At 36.2% G+C, this 15994-nt stretch overlaps 1 protein-coding gene across 2 annotated transcripts; it reads left to right on the top strand.

Annotated features, from left to right (window-relative positions):
* The first annotated feature begins 440 nt into the window (after positions 1-440).
* LOC110466232 (heat shock 70 kDa protein 12B-like) lies at positions 441-12537 on the top strand. Of its 2 annotated transcripts, XM_021522627.1 has the most exons (6): positions 441-525; positions 1830-2192; positions 3115-3336; positions 3705-3828; positions 7138-7394; positions 10883-12537. In XM_021522627.1, the coding sequence occupies exons 2-6, from the start codon at positions 1866-1868 to the stop codon at positions 10892-10894; spliced, it is 942 nt and encodes a 313-aa protein (XP_021378302.1). In that variant the 5' UTR covers positions 441-525; positions 1830-1865; the 3' UTR covers positions 10895-12537. The 2 variants fall into 2 exon arrangements, with proteins under 2 accessions (XP_021378302.1, XP_021378301.1); XM_021522626.1 differs by lacking the exon at positions 10883-12537 and having other exon boundaries at positions 7138-9179.
* Positions 12538-15994: the final 3457 nt, after the last annotated feature.

Raw genomic sequence — 15994 nt, 5'->3', positions numbered from 1 at the left:
ATTTTAAGTGATCAATCTAGTGTCAAAAAAGGTGAAATTTTGGCCCTTTGTGAAGCGGAAGAAATTCACATAAATACACTTTTTCAAAATGGCCGCCAAATTGGTCATTTTTTTTCAAATTCTTGTAAAAAATGTTCTACCCACAACAGACATCTAGTTTTTTGACATGTTTTTCAGATGTTTGTTTGCTATTTAACCTATCATAATTTGTTAAATATTACAAAAACCCGTTACACCAGATCAAAACGAGACTTGAACGTGACTGAAACCTCAGGCAGAAGAGTACATCCTTAAGTGTCTCAACAATACTTTCAAAAAATAGATCCTCTTTGTGTTTTCACGGTTTCATTCCACATTCCGATCGCAATCAGTGTGATATCCCATAGGACGTTGCTAATTACGAACCAGAACCAGAACCGTCAATTTTAGGACACATGCATATCTGACATGCGTAACTGTAACTTTCGGTTTGCATTGTATTGTCCAGACCATATCGGGAAGCTTCACCCATAATGAAACTTTAAGGTATGTGTACTTTGATAAAACTTTTATAAATTGAAACAGAATAGACTTAGGATTAAACTATTCTCACTTCTACTTCTTACTTGATAACGGGACATGGAGATGGTAGTACTCGGTTGTGATCATGAATAAGCTTTCGTGTCAAAACGAAGATAAAACACACCTTTTTCCATAGTTTCGGAGCTGATAAGGGAGCTATGCAGCTCTTTTGTTAATGCCGCATCAACACGGCCATATATATGCTTAGCTAACGGCGGCATACATAATCTACTAGGTATACATACTCTAAGCTCAAAACAGTAGTTGTCATGACGCAGACAATGCACAGCAACTCGAATATTACTCAACAAAAACAAATACTTTATTAACATGCCACCGGGGTGTGTGACCTGATAACATTCTGTACACAACGCTTCGAGCTGTTACAATACAATATGTACTGTTATAAGTACTTGTTCCTAGAACTAATTTAAAATAGATGCTTTCAATATTAGTTTCATACGAGTACATACATGAGGCGTAACTACTTCCGGTGCACATGATACCTTGAATGTATACATATGCGTGTGTTAATGTAACCCTCATATAGTCGCTCTGGTCAGTAATCGGCAATGTCCTATTGGATATCACGCTGGTTGCCGTGTTTACATGTGTCAGAACGATCAACGATAACATTGTGTTGTCGTAGGGCCTTTACTCAAAGAAAGAGTACGATATTAGAAAGCTTTACACTGGTAGTGCTACAATTCACGTATACCTGTACTCTGTACATAACATTTAACACATATCACACCTGATGAACCTTTTATTGAACCTCTCAATAGATAATGTACACACAACTACGTTATGGTGATAACAATTAGGGTCAACATTTCTGCATATAAATACGTGATAATTTTATCAGCTCCGAAAATGTAGGCTCATCTAACTGATTAATCTATTCCGAATCTTAGTTCGCGTAGCTGAACCATTTTCAAATTGATAATATTTTTATTGATTTTTGTTTACTCCCATGGGTAATATTGTTCTGTGTAGCAGTGCAATTAGCTTAATATCCAAAACCTGATCACAGACCAGAAATACATGTATTTAATCCTATGTTCTTTGATGGATCAGCAGTATGTTAGCATTTATTGATTACTTCGTATTTCTCGTGAATATTTGACTAATGTAGTCTTTTTTAATTGTGTTCCGAATGCACACACTATTATGTGCATATACTAAAATATAAGTTATACTTTCTATGTGTTCTCAGTATACATCATCTTTCTCAAAAAAATCTTTACGTAAAACCTGAATACTTGCAGGAAAACATTCGTGCTCATAGTACAAGTCTTATTAAGATGGCGACTGGTGGAGTATCCAAATTTCTGTTCGTGGCTGCCATAGACTTTGGGACTACATATTCTGGATACGCCTTTGGGTTCAGGTTGGATTTGGACAAGAAAAGAAAGGACGGTAAACTAGCTATAAATACCAATATGTGGAACGCCGGATCGCGGTCACTATTGTCTAGTAAGGCACCCACTGCTCTGTTGCTGAATCCCGACAAAACCTTCAAATCGTTTGGGTACACAGCGGAGAATGATTACTCACAATTAGCAGACGAAGGCGAGCACGAAGAATACTATTACTTTCACAGATTTATGATGATCCGTCATACCTACCCGGTAAGGCAATAGACACATATCAACATTCGCTCATAAACTTGTATTTGTATGTGAATAAATTGATATTTGTTTCCATGTAATGCATCATATTTCTCTTAAGAAATGAAAATAGTGTTTATCACACTGGAACGTGAATGGAAAAAGACATTAACTCATTCACCCCTGACATTTCGTAATGAAGTATTCAAACCTTTGAATTGGAGGAGTTCAAATGTGTCTGCAGGGAATGGGCTAAAGGAGAAGTAAAGAAGTTGATAATTTATGCACATGTATTAAAAGCCAATATTTGATCGTGTAAGAGAACGAGAGCGTATGATGGAAATATGAAGATTATAAAACTCTTTCATGCTCAGGGTTGTATGATAGGAATATTCCACCCGAGGGGTTTTCAAATTTTGTAAAACCCGAGACTTTGCATTAATAAGCTCAGAAACAATGAAAATGCCTTTGGAATGGCCGCCATTTTGAAAATATCCCCCCCCCCCCGGAGCTTTTTAGACGAAAACGAATCAACCAGCCCGATTTAGCTTATCCAATAGTGCAAACAGAATTTGTGCAGGAAAATTAATCACATCTTTCTAACGTGTACGGTAAATATATTGTAAAAGATTTTTAATTTCATCACGTCGCCTTTTCCAATGTAAGATAACAAATCTCCTACACCCCTTTTTAACCCTGGACTAATATAATATGTCACCCCATTTGAGATAGGGGAATCTCAACCCTCGGGGGAAGATTCTTAAGTTGCCAAGCACTCTGCATCCAATAAGTAAAGACTGCATGTAGTAAGTGCCGCAACTGAAGTTAGTCTTTGGCAAGAATTGATTTGTTTTGAAACCCGTATATTTAAATGATACACGCATCAGTTCCATTCAAACGCAGATAGACCATATGAATAACTCTTGATTTATATTCTCTGTAGGATCTGCGAAAGGACACTAGGATCCAGGATGAGACGGGAAAATCACTCCCTGCCATTGATGTGTTTTCACACTCCATCAGATTCCTCAAAAATCATTTATTCGATATGATAAACAATCCAATCGGTGATACTCTGAAGCAGGAGGACATCCAGTACGTACTGACCGTGCCAGCCATCTGGGACGACAAAGCCAAACAGTTCATGAGGGAGGCGGCCAGGATTGTAAGTATCTTATTGTTTAGTTAATCATGTCACGATACCAGTAGTCGAGACTGATAACTGGTCCTACTAATATAAAAAAAACACTCAGTTACAGCCAAAGAGGAACCGTACCTCAACTTAAGTACAGTGTTAATTCGTATTAACATAATGTTAAGTATTTATAAATATAGCACAAACATATACATGCTGATGGTCATTACAAAATACCAAACGCACTCACAGATAAATGTAACGTGCAAATTGACGCTAAACAGTCCTGGTAATTAAGTTACAGTCATTATCATTTTATAATAGTTATATGTTAATAATAGTTTTATTTACAAATCCACATACATAACCAATACTCACTCAGATATTTCTGTATTCAGGGTGGAATAAACGGGGAACAGCTGATGATTGCGCTGGAACCAGAGGCTGCCTCAATTCACTGTCAGCATATTCCGATGGGAACTCGGGGAGGCGAAGCCACGTACATGGTGGTAGACTTAGGAGGTAATATTTCAGGAGTTGCTTATAATACGGATAGAGGGAAAGCATGAATGTCAATAATGGTTTACACCACTGAAAATGATTTGTAGATATAGTATACCGCTCTGCCGGGGTCTATAAAAAGCACGTGCGAGGGGAGATAACTCAAACTAGAAAATCACTTCATAACAAAAAAGATGGCGTCCGACACACGCAAGCGTTCGAGGTTTGCCAATCATTCATAGGATGAAATAGCCTACAGCAATCCAAAACGATGGCAAATTCCCCGAAGCAGGCAATGAGGGCCGCTAGGGTGCTAATTAGAAAGATGGTTGTATATTGTCCGAAATATTGCCGAAACGGTGTCCGGTAGGGGCTATTTTGGTAGCAGTCAAGTACAACTCAAACTCGCAAAGTGACTTATAATTTTGCAGAGTAAAAAAAGTAATGAAAGATTGTCAGTATGACAAATTCGTTATCTCTGGGTTAGGCGGAGTCTACTGTCTCATAGTCCCCTTTGGTATTTAGAGACCACTCGCCTTCGGCTCCAGAGACAATTCTAATAATATATAATGTAAATGACAACAGGTTTGGTAAACGTTCTGCCTAATTTGCTCCAGACAGTAAAGGAATAAAGATTGACCTTGATCATCATAAAACCATTTAGAAGGTTATATGTTAATCTCAGCAATTGATGACTTCAACACAAAACATTCACAAACTGATGACGTCACTTTCTTAGGAATAATTGATGATATCAAAAGCACTCTTTCCCGAAGCGAATGATTTCCTATGACCTACTTACTGTAGTGTTCCAGCCTGACTACAGTGCACAGATCCCGTCACACTGTTAGGGTCACTAACGTTTTGCTTTCTATAACAAAATTACCACTGTAAATAAGTCTGAAATTTTATTTCTGACCTCTTGAATATGACTTTTCATTCCGTCAGAAATAAAGAACTCTCTCCAAGACATTATATCCATTTCAGTAGAGTCTATAGTGTAAGCACAGAATAGATCGACATGGCCAAAACATTACCACAAGAAAAGAAGTATGAAGCTAACCATGCTTTGAAAACTTTAGCAACCCGCCAAACAGCAAGCAGCCGAGCTGGCTGGATGAGGCAAAAGTGTAGGGTTGAACCATATTTGTGAGTTATCACAAAGCGATGTAATTTTAGACTAACCCAATCAGTCAGATTTGGAGGATTCTGTGCCGCTTTTGTAACACATGTTAAGATGACACTTAATTTTAGCGTACAGGACATAGGGCTTCCCACCGTTATTGGAGAATATCTATAAGATAGATTATGACCGGCAAAAGATGTTTTCTCTCTATCAAACATGTACCTTGGACGATATTTTATCAGTACTATCACAGACTTAAACAGCAGTCTAATTCCGTGGTACTATTGAAATATGATGTGGTGTGTTTAAGACAGGTTTGTTACTAACTTGTTACACATGTATTCAATTAAAAACGCAGTGTTTCTGTACACTGTTTTATGTTGTGAAGATATAACTGCAATAGTATAGGTGTTCATAATGATGAAGCACACTGCACTCGCCATATACATTTGAAATGTTTAATATGGTCAGGTAATAATATGTTAAAGTTTATTGAATTGTTGGCCGCTTAAAATCCCTGAGCACTCTTCCATTCGATGGCCGATTGGCACTCCTTTTACGGTATTATGCCGACTGCATCATCGAGTTTCTCGACGTCTGAACCGAAGACTTTGTTTGCGTGGCAAGGTACTTACGCCGAATCAGTGAGTAACATGTTGATTTGTTACAACATAAAAAGGGTGCAAAATAAATGAAACTGAGAATGATGTGATGCCCCAAAGCTCGTATAAAGCCAGTGTATAGTTTACGTCACTGACGCACTGTCACTTTAATAATGAAATCAATATATTACGCTTTGGATTTATTACTAGCGTTGCAAGCTTACCTGATTTTAATATTTTCATTTCTTGACTAAGTATTCTGTTTGTGTTTTACACAGCCCGCGCAATACCTGTCTCTTCCGCTCCCATCTAACATGTTTATAAACACGGTGTTAAATTGTTGGCACTTAACCAGCATCAATTAAATGGGTCAGCGAACCATGATAAAGACGTTTGTACCTTAAAGGTCAGTGGTCCGTAGTAGTAACAGGGCACAAAAAGTTGCGATACTTTCTCTGCCCCAGATGGGCCCTGTATTAAAATTATTCAATATTTATTTGAAGTACAATACTATTCAACATGATATACAGGAGTACTCTGTTCAATTAATTTTTCACCATACAGTATGTTTGTAATTTAATCCATGAAGTGATCATCTTTCAAAATACTATCAGATGATTGGTTGTAATAACTTATAATAAAAAATGCCTTATTAAATTAGAATGCTGAAAATTTGCACCAGAATCTTTCCAATTCTTAAGAAAAGAGAAAGTATGACTTAATCTTATTTCTTGATACAGAAGTTGTGAAAAAAAAATTGCCTTTAATTGCGGACTTCAGAATCTAATTCTGAATCTAATTCTGTCACTTCAATCTAAAAATAAAACAAATAAAAATCCAAAACAAAAGTAGCCTCAGTGATGCTATGTTAATAATTACTTTCCTTGAGTTTAAAAAGTAATAAGAAAAAATCACATATTTCAAATTTAAATTGCAGCAGGACACGTTTGAATAGAAAGAGACGAATTTATAACGGTATTGACCAACGCTTTGAAATAAAACGGGAGCACATCACGTCGCAAACCTTGGCCATTCCCGTATCGTTGATTTGCGCCAATTATAAGCGACCGTCGATGATACCCTGAACGGTTTGCTGTTCTAAAAAACTGCATAACTGCGACGCTATATAACTTTTCTCACTCGCTTGAAATTCTGAAACGTAATGTGAACGAAGGCACACAAATACGATACCTCGTTTGAAGTGATTTGACAATTAAAGTTCAAAGGCCGAAAAACGCCACTTCGACATGGTGTTTCAAATGCAATATTGTCTTTCTTAATGACGTATTAATGCTTGCTTCGGTACTGGAAAAAGTATATGAAGACAATATACTGAACCTTTAAATTTGTTGGATGCGGTGTTTGAACAAGGTGATCAGATATCTGCCTACGGCGCCGTCAAGCGCCGACAAAAGTACGTGTGCGAGGCCCTATGTGTGACTCGCTTATCAGTCTGTATTTTCTCAAAATATATAAATTCTAATTCGTTTCAAAGTTATAATATCTGTATTTTAATATTTATCCTCAGCATGTACTCAGTATAACAACTTCTATTGTATAATCAATACACTGTGCTATACACTGATATGTGTGACGTTATAGGTGGTACTGCCGACATCACAGTACATCAGAGGAGCCACCTTGGAGCGGAAAGTGAGCTAAAGGAGTTACATCAGGCAACAGGAGGCGCGTATGGTGGGAAATCTGTAGACGATGCATTTGAAACCTTCCTTGGAGAAATTGTTGGATCAGATAAAATAGCCAAACTGCGAAAAGAAAGTATGGAAGATTTCATCGATATTTTCCGGGAATTTGAAGTGAAAAAACGCAGCTTTGATCCTTCAAAATCTGAGAAGAAAGTAAGTGTTTCCCTTCCTGTAGCACTTACAAGTCTGGTCAAATCGGACAAAAACATTAAATCCATGAATAATGCCATCAAACAAAGTAAACACAATAATGATCAACTTTTAGCTTGGTCTCATCAGAAATTACAGATTCCTAGCGAAAAATTCAACGCTCTTTTCCAACCTACCATAGATGGAATTATAAAACACATGGAGAAAATATTCTACGACAGTAAATTCCAGCATGTTGACACTATTGTCATGGTGGGTGGGTTTTCGGAGTGTAGACTTGTACAGGACGCCATTCAAAATAGGTTCACCTCGAAAAAAATTATCGTACCAGAAGAGCCCGGGCTAGCTGTATTAAGAGGGGCTGTGCTGTTGGGTCATAAGTAGTGTTGGGTAATCGGTTGAAAATGCCAATCAATGATCGGTTGTAATCAGATGACCTTCATAACCGATTTCCGATTATAATCGGGTGGGTTTTTTTAACCAGGAAGAAATAAGATAGAACCCTACATGACTTGCAGTTTCATTCCTTCTTCATCATCGTGAATGTTATTCACTTATTTCTCAGTTTATTAGCTGCGAAACATCATAAATTCATTTGAATGTTGATTAACATATCAGTGTTTACCAAACGGACAAAAAATAGGTCAGAACAAATATGTAAAAAGAACTTAAACAACAATTTTAGTTAATTTGTTGACATTTTGTAAATAATTCATCCATTCAGTCTCCCATCAACGAAAACAGATTTACCGGCTCAGAGTACATAATTCCTTCCTGGTTCCTTTTCAGAAAATATTTTAAGGGCTATTTTTTTCAGTAACTGCAATACTATAATAGGGATTTTTTTCTTCAAATTAAAGTGATGGATATTTCATTTAATAATTTGGTGTGGGTTTATTGTTTAGTTTTTAATTCCTGAAATGCAAGTTCCTCTTTGATAAACAGAAACGATTTTTCAGGAAAAAATGATGTCACTCTGTTGAAACTAGTAGTTACCTAAGAAAGTTTAGTCTTTTTTCACCAGCCTCAAATTCTCAAATATCGTCTGAATTGATAGAAAGAAAGATCGCCAGTATTCTACCTGCAATGTTTTCCTCAAAACGAAAAACAAAGTTTGTTTTCAAGAGTGTTTTGTTGGTTTCATAATTGCTTAATTGTATCTCAATAAACTACAGTCAATTTAGTTAATTTTTCATTCACATCCTGTCGGAGGAAACAGACAAGTGAGCCAAAATTTTGTTCGGTTTTCCTCGACATTTTGCCAGATTTAGCTTCAAATATTTCCAGATATTTGAGCAGGTATCTGAAACATTTTGCCGGCCTGAGGTGATTTTTTCGGACATGTCTAGCTGTCCGACAGAATTTGTCACACGTCTACAGTGATTCAATATTGTTAATCTCAAAATATATGAATAATTTCATGCAGTACTACAACCTTTTTATAATGAACACATGTCTTAGATTTGCATATATTTCTGATAGATCTCTCAAATATTCACCATTGCTGGGTGTGTTCGTTTTGGTTATCTACCGATGATCGATTAAACAAGACTATGATCGATCATCGGAATCGGTAGGCTACAACCAAGCGTTAATCGGTTATTCCCGATCATCTGCACAACACTAGACTCATAAGCCACGTGCAATTCATGTTTAGGGTGGCAAGACACACGTACGGTGTTCATACTGACCGGTTTTCAACGACTACTACCTTCCTGAAAAGCTGGTCATTATTGACGGAGTTGCTCGCTGTAAGGTCTTATTCTTAGCATATGTCAGGAAAGGTCAACAGATCACCCCAGGACAGTCAAAATCCCAGGTTTTCCGGACACTGAAATCCGAAGAGACAAACGAAAATCCCGAGTACGTTGATGAGCCGGGATGTCATCTGCTGGGTATCCTCTTTATTGCTCTAAAGTTTTTACTCATTGTCAACACTGTACATAATGTGATAGACTATATATACTAACATTTGATAGCAGCGGAGGGAGGATTACAGGACATTGTCACGGAAAGTCACAGAACATGGAAAACCATGCATTACATTATTTTTAAGTGTATATAAATACCCGTGGGTGGCGAACACATGTTAGAACATCCTAATTCACATCGACCAGGTGACATTATGTTATTTACTAGAATATTTTGTTTTAATATCTGAACTTTTAGGTAATTTTGATAGTGTATGCTGATCTCTGAACTGAAGCTATGCACATTAGAATGTACGCATTCATATTATTTTTCGTTAGTTATACAAGATACATGAAGCTTTATTTAAAGTTGTATACATATCAACATGGAACATTAGCTCTTGAAAGCTATTATTGCGACAAATACAAATATATAAAATAACAAAAACATGATGTAATCGTACATGTAGTAATGAGTTAGAAATATTATAACAGACATTTTGTTTTTACATTTATGGAAAAAAATACACTGTAGTGACACTTACAAGATTAGAGAAATAATTGCACGATTTTTTTTAATAATATCACAAGGCTTGACACTTATTTATATTATGGTTATTTATATAAAAAAATCAAAGATTCGACACCTATTAATGAACGATGTGTTACTACAATGTATGTTAAAACACTATCTGTACACCTGTACAGGTGTATTATACATACATGATAATATAGCAAAGGGTAAAAATTGACATGATATACACTAACATAGTGTGGATTAAAACAGCATTTCACATACTAAAGAAGAATATGATTAAGAGAGAAAACTAACAGTAACATATAGTATAATCTGATTCATAAAATGACATGTTGTATTAATTCAGAGAGATGGCTTGTATAGGCCTTGCCTGTTGCCCGATTTCCATTAAATCTGATGGATTTAATCAAATATTTCAAATGAAAAACAAAAATGTATTAATCACAGAAATGTATATTACAGTATGTTTACCTAAAAGTGTTGCATCCAATTTTTAGCACTCAAATTGTTAAAAGTGATGTCCCCTATCCATATTGTTTATGTCATATCTCTACTGCTATGCAAATACGGCTCATTGTAAATCAATCACCATAGTAAAGTTTTACATGTACACTTAGATAGAGCGAGAGTTTATAATATGCTTTAATCGTTGTTAAAAATAAGATTTTGTACTGCAACGTGCCTTGTGGTTTGTTGTCACTACCCGAGTTTTTCGATGTGAGGACGTGACTTACTTGGATTTGACTTTCTACAGTGGGGTGTTGTCCATGAAGCAAAACACGCGTCCCCTTCAGGAACGCCTGGTTTTATTATTCTTGTAATTTTTTCAATAGTCTCATTATAAACATTTCCTCTGTTCATATGTAACCCTAGTTTTATCGATTTTGAGTTCGAATAAAGGCTTTGATGATACTTTGGTATTCTACTATTTTGTATACGAATATAATTTATACAAAACACAATACCACGACACAGTTAGTCCTGTTATTATTGTTAACATATTTGTTATTGAACTGTTCCATAACACAACTATATTATTGTAGATCCGTCACTGAAAATCAGGCAGTATGGTTTGACCATCTGCTCCGTCACCTGTCCTAATTACAACTGACTTACTGGCAGGCTGCAAAACAATGATGCAACATACACCTCAAACTAGAAAGAGAAACATCCAACCAGAATGAATAAGCTTTACGAAAGACAGAAATACCTATCAGCAAATACAAGTAAAATGGAAAAGCAGACACTCCCCGATGACCAGAGGTTTTGCGTATGCGTTACAATTTACACACGACTTCATCGTTAATGCTGCAACTATTTGACCACTGAGACACTTGACATTTAATTGCTCATGTTTATGTGGAAAGTATCAATTGGCGCCAATATAAGCTTAAGGAAATAATCGGGTAAATATTAAAAATGGTAATAAAAAAAAATAAAAAAATCTGTCTTCCTAATGTGTGCTCATGAGGACAACGAAATGAATTAAACTATATAATATTTATTTCGCAAAAGTATATACGTGCGCAAGCAGCAGTAATTCTTACCTAAGTAATAGATATATATGTTGTATACAGAAAGTCAAAGCAAGAGTCCTGTGTCGAGTGGGGCAATAATAATAATCGATAGTACACATAACAACCTTTGAAGGACCTACACATAAGCATGTCAATGAAAGTTTTAAGCATATTAATGTAGAACGTAAGCACTTTACTCCAAGGAGAAAGCGTTTCACCAAAGAACGTTAGGATATCACTTTGTTGTAAAGCTTCTCGTTTCAGGACCTATGTATATAAAAAGGACGTAGGCACATAACGCTTATTGACACAAGTAATAAGGACGTAAGCGTATCATTACAGGGTGTTTGCAATAGGCATATAATTAAAAACAACTTAAGCATATATTACTATATAACGAGAGTTTATCACGTAGGGATCAAAGCAAATCATTTAACAATACTACTGCCCATTCATCTTTAGAACCATCAGCAACGAATGACATAAAGTATACCACAGTTTGCAAAGTAAACAATACAGCTTCTTTGTATAGCAAAACGCCGTGGGTTGTGTATTGATGTTTTACATGGGGATGTCCCGGTAGTAAACGTGCATTTAAACGTTCAATTAACATATATGGGGAATGCATCAGAATCAGGTATGTCTGACCATCTGTGTTCTTATTACGAGGATGTTTCTAACCATCTTCGGTTTATATTTAAAATATGTGTCTATAGCGTTTTTTGTCATCGTGTTTCTGCCTACAAATATACTATTTCTTTGAAATTGGTAAGAATAAATTGAGTTAGCAGTAAATATATCAATCCGGCCATCCTCCTCTGTACAAGAGGATGTTGAAACAGTAAGAGCAGACGATTTTCTTCTGCTATAAAACGGAATATCTGAACCGGAGATAACTTATTATTTGTATTGTATCCAGAAGTGTTTGTACACTCGTTATCTTATTTAATTATGGAGACCACTAACTGGACATGTATTAACCGATTTCATAGTATTATATTTAATGTAAAGCTATGAGATTTTTATAAAGTATCGAGAGAATCCTTTTATTGAATTGAATGTAAATCATGCAAAATGAAAGTATTCTGCATCGGATTCGCTTTAAGAGTGGGTAAGGTATACAAAACATTGTATCTGGTTTATAGCTAAACAAGAATAAGTAACTTGAAATCAAAAAATGAAAGCAAAACACAGGTCTGTTTTTCTTGAATCCTGTGTCCAAACCACGTTCGAATTATGCAATGGTGTCGATGGACCGGTAGACAAAGCATCTAATTAACTTCTGCAGTCATTGTTAGATTTCCTGCTTGCAAAATAGAACTAAGTTTTCTTCACAACCACGAACAAAAGTACACATTTACCTCCCGAAAGACAAAAGGTTTACTAATCATGCTTTTGCATAACAATGTGCCTGCATATCATTTAATGTTGAAGCAATGTACTGTCTCGATTGTACCAAGTATAAGTATCGTATTCTCAATTTTCACAAGAACCCTTATACATTATGTTTTATCGCATGCTTTGGTTGGCTAGCCAGGTCACTATCCGCACTTTCCGATTCCGATAAGTACCATTTGGAGTTACAGTCGTATTTCGATACTGCTTGTATATTTCAAACCTGGAATTAATGGAATGTGGATTTGAAGAGTTCAAAAAAAAAAAAAGAAGATATTTTAATCAATCAAGAGCATTTTCTCTCCTCAATAAAATTTCTTGTATAAAAAAAAAATACATTTCCATATTGTACACTAAAATATTAAATACAAAACTTATAGTTTATTGGATCAGTCTCTCCCAAGGAACATTTTATTCATCCCTTGCGATACCATCATATTATGGACGTGACATTTTATTTGTGTCCCATATTTTATGGAAAGCGTTCATTTGCTTGCTTTTGGATATGAATAATGAAGATATGTACGTATCTCCCGTGATCCCGTGTGCTAACCAGAATAAAGACTGAATTACGATCATATTTCATATTCTCGACAGGTCTCATTTAAATTACTTATCCACTTATATTGTATTTCAACTATTGATGAAACAGAATTAGCAGCAACTTCGTTTTTTCTGAAGTGAAAAATGCTCCATCGACTGAACAGCCCTAACGGTACACACACAATAAACTTGCTTGAGTTTCTCGCTATTTCTAATTCCTGAAGTTGATCCAATCAAAGCCAGTGTTATCGTTTGGATTTATTAGTGTTTTACGACCTGTAAACAGCTTTGGCCATTTAAGGACGAGCCAGATTGATAGAAGAAAGCCGGAGTATCCCAAAGAAAAACCACCGACCAGTAGCTATAGTACCCGGCGATTGTTTCACGTGCGTATCTCTCGAACCGGTAACACAGTTGTGGAGTGCTAGTATAGTGATCGTAGACTGCCAGAAGCCTTAATTAATGACGGACCGGTCGATTCAATAGGCTTTAGAATATCCCTATACACAAATTATATAATCTGTGATTAGACGTGGTTAATGTTTAAAACAATCCCATTATGACATCGGAAAATCTTATAGCCTACCTGTGTTGTTATTTTTATAGTACTCTGTCTAGAGTGGCAGTCACGCCTCGCTATCATGCTAATGTCCCGTAAGTGTGTCACAGCCTGTCTCGGATTGAGAGCGCTTGTCCGTAAATGATGCCATGTAGACACTCCGTATAAGCAGAGTAAAACTGTTAATAGGACAAACTTAGGTGACTAATTCAAAATCTTTATTTCATCTTGAGCATATACATCTCATCGATTCAAATGAACTTTTCATAATGTACATTCAAAATCAGCACAGGCTGTAAGATACAGGAATACATGGAATTTATAATTTAAATACAGGTGTTCTTATGAAGTAGGAGCTTGCAAATCAAGCTAGTTAGAAGCAAACAGAGTGGAACGTAGTAAACATGCATGATATATGAACTTACCCAGGTTAGTTAATTCTTTGATACTACCGGTTGATAATAATTTGATTAATTTATAGACAGAAGGATTAACACGATAATATAATTTACTACTGATGAGCCGGGCTATGTAAAAATGTGGGCTGACGGTCTGTGCAGTCAGTCATGGAAAGAAAAATTACAACACCGAAAAACAAATAAATAAGTTTTTTTTAATTTCGTAACAAAGACGAATGGTATTATAATCGTTATACTATAAGAACAGATATTTATCATTCTGTCCGCCTACTCACACTATCAAGTACAAATTAGCTAAAGGCTAATGATAACTTCTAGGTCTCCCCTCCACCGGGCTAATCTACCGATAATTTACCTTTAGTAGCGATAATTTAGCCACCATTTATTCTGATTTTGTTACGTACATTATATATCGAGGTATATTATTCCGTTCCGCTTCCTCTTTAAGTAACTCATCATTTCGCTTAAATGAGTAGCAAATCTTCTTCCTCTGTAATCCTTGACAATTTCAGGTATGGGTACTATTAACAAACAATTCAAGTCTCTTTGATTGCATCACCGCTGAACTAGGTCTATTACGACCTTCATGTATGTTCAAACTACTGCTATCGACAGTAAGCTAGCACAACCGCGCCTTTTGTCTATTGTTTTGTATATAATCCATGTTGTGTATTTAAAGCACTCCCCGCGAATGGTTTTCTTACACAGTCAACAATATGTATATATGTATCCATTACAGAGAGCCCGGTTGGTAGTGATATGGGTCTCGTGTCATTCAGTTTAGTTAGGATAGGAATACTATATAGCTATATATAGTAGGCTAGCTTGTTAATGATCATCCACGTGCAAGTCCTTCTTTATGGACAGGAGTTCTCAATCCGAGACAGATCGTGATCCACTTACAGGACAGGTGACTGATATCGAGGCCAGAGCGCTTATACATTGTCACGAATTTAGATTGGATAGTTTCGCAACAGTCGTCGCCCAAGTAGATTGTTTACCGAATACACAATAAAATTGTTTACAGCTGTCGTTAAATGAGTAGCCTCAATATACCACAGGTACTAGCCTCGAGTCGTCTGTCAGTACTCCCATAATATAATATACTCCCATAATATAATATGGGTGTATTGACAGACGATGCTAACACCTGTAAATATACCACCACAAATAAGATGATGAATCGATTAGTTCATCATCAACAGAGACCTATATACAGGAATATATGGTGATACGGGACACGGCTCGGAAAACTAGGGGTTATAGGGACAATTTAGTGAAGCAAGTTTTTTTGATTACCTGAAAATCAAGTCGAAACTGAAAACATATATATCTCCTAACGAAAGTTTACGTAGTTGATAATGTCCCGACCTGAAGCCAACGTCTAGACTGGCTACCATCCCCTAAGTTTTTATGAAGAATTTCTCAACTGCATTTTACTACTAGCTTATCTCCCCCTAGTTTAGAACTCTAGAATCAGACATCCAAATGATCAAAAAAGAAAAAGCTAAACGTTTTTCTTAATAATTCAATATTCTAGAGACGGTGGCCAGTCTAGCCAACGTCCAGTGTGGTCAGTTTCATCTTTAGGGAAAGCCGGTGATAAAAAAAAAACTACGACCGAAATAGCGCAATATCTGGGCCTTTCAATGAGACGTAAACATGTACAGCACTAGGCTATGGACCGACAACACAGTGTCAGCTATGTGTCTGTGTTCACAC

The sequence above is a fragment of the Mizuhopecten yessoensis genome, unplaced genomic scaffold (assembly GCF_002113885.1).
Source record: "Mizuhopecten yessoensis strain PY_sf001 unplaced genomic scaffold, ASM211388v2 scaffold11125, whole genome shotgun sequence".
Taxonomy (NCBI): domain Eukaryota; kingdom Metazoa; phylum Mollusca; class Bivalvia; order Pectinida; family Pectinidae; genus Mizuhopecten; species Mizuhopecten yessoensis.
Note: the sequence above shows the minus strand (reverse complement) of the source record. Positions and strands in the feature narration are given on the sequence as shown.

What these genes read in the sequence shown, in the direction of transcription:
- LOC110466232 (XM_021522626.1), top strand. Translation starts at nt 1,866, where the DNA reads ATGGCGACTGGTGGAGTATCCAAATTTCTGTTCGTGGCTGCCATAGAC. An exon ending in TGATCCGTCATACCTACCCG is followed by an intron (nt 2,193 to 3,114) that starts GTAAGGCAATAG and finishes TATTCTCTGTAG; the next exon opens with GATCTGCGAAAGGACACTAG. An exon ending in CATGGTGGTAGACTTAGGAG is followed by an intron (nt 3,829 to 7,137) that starts GTAATATTTCAG and finishes GTGACGTTATAG; the next exon opens with GTGGTACTGCCGACATCACA.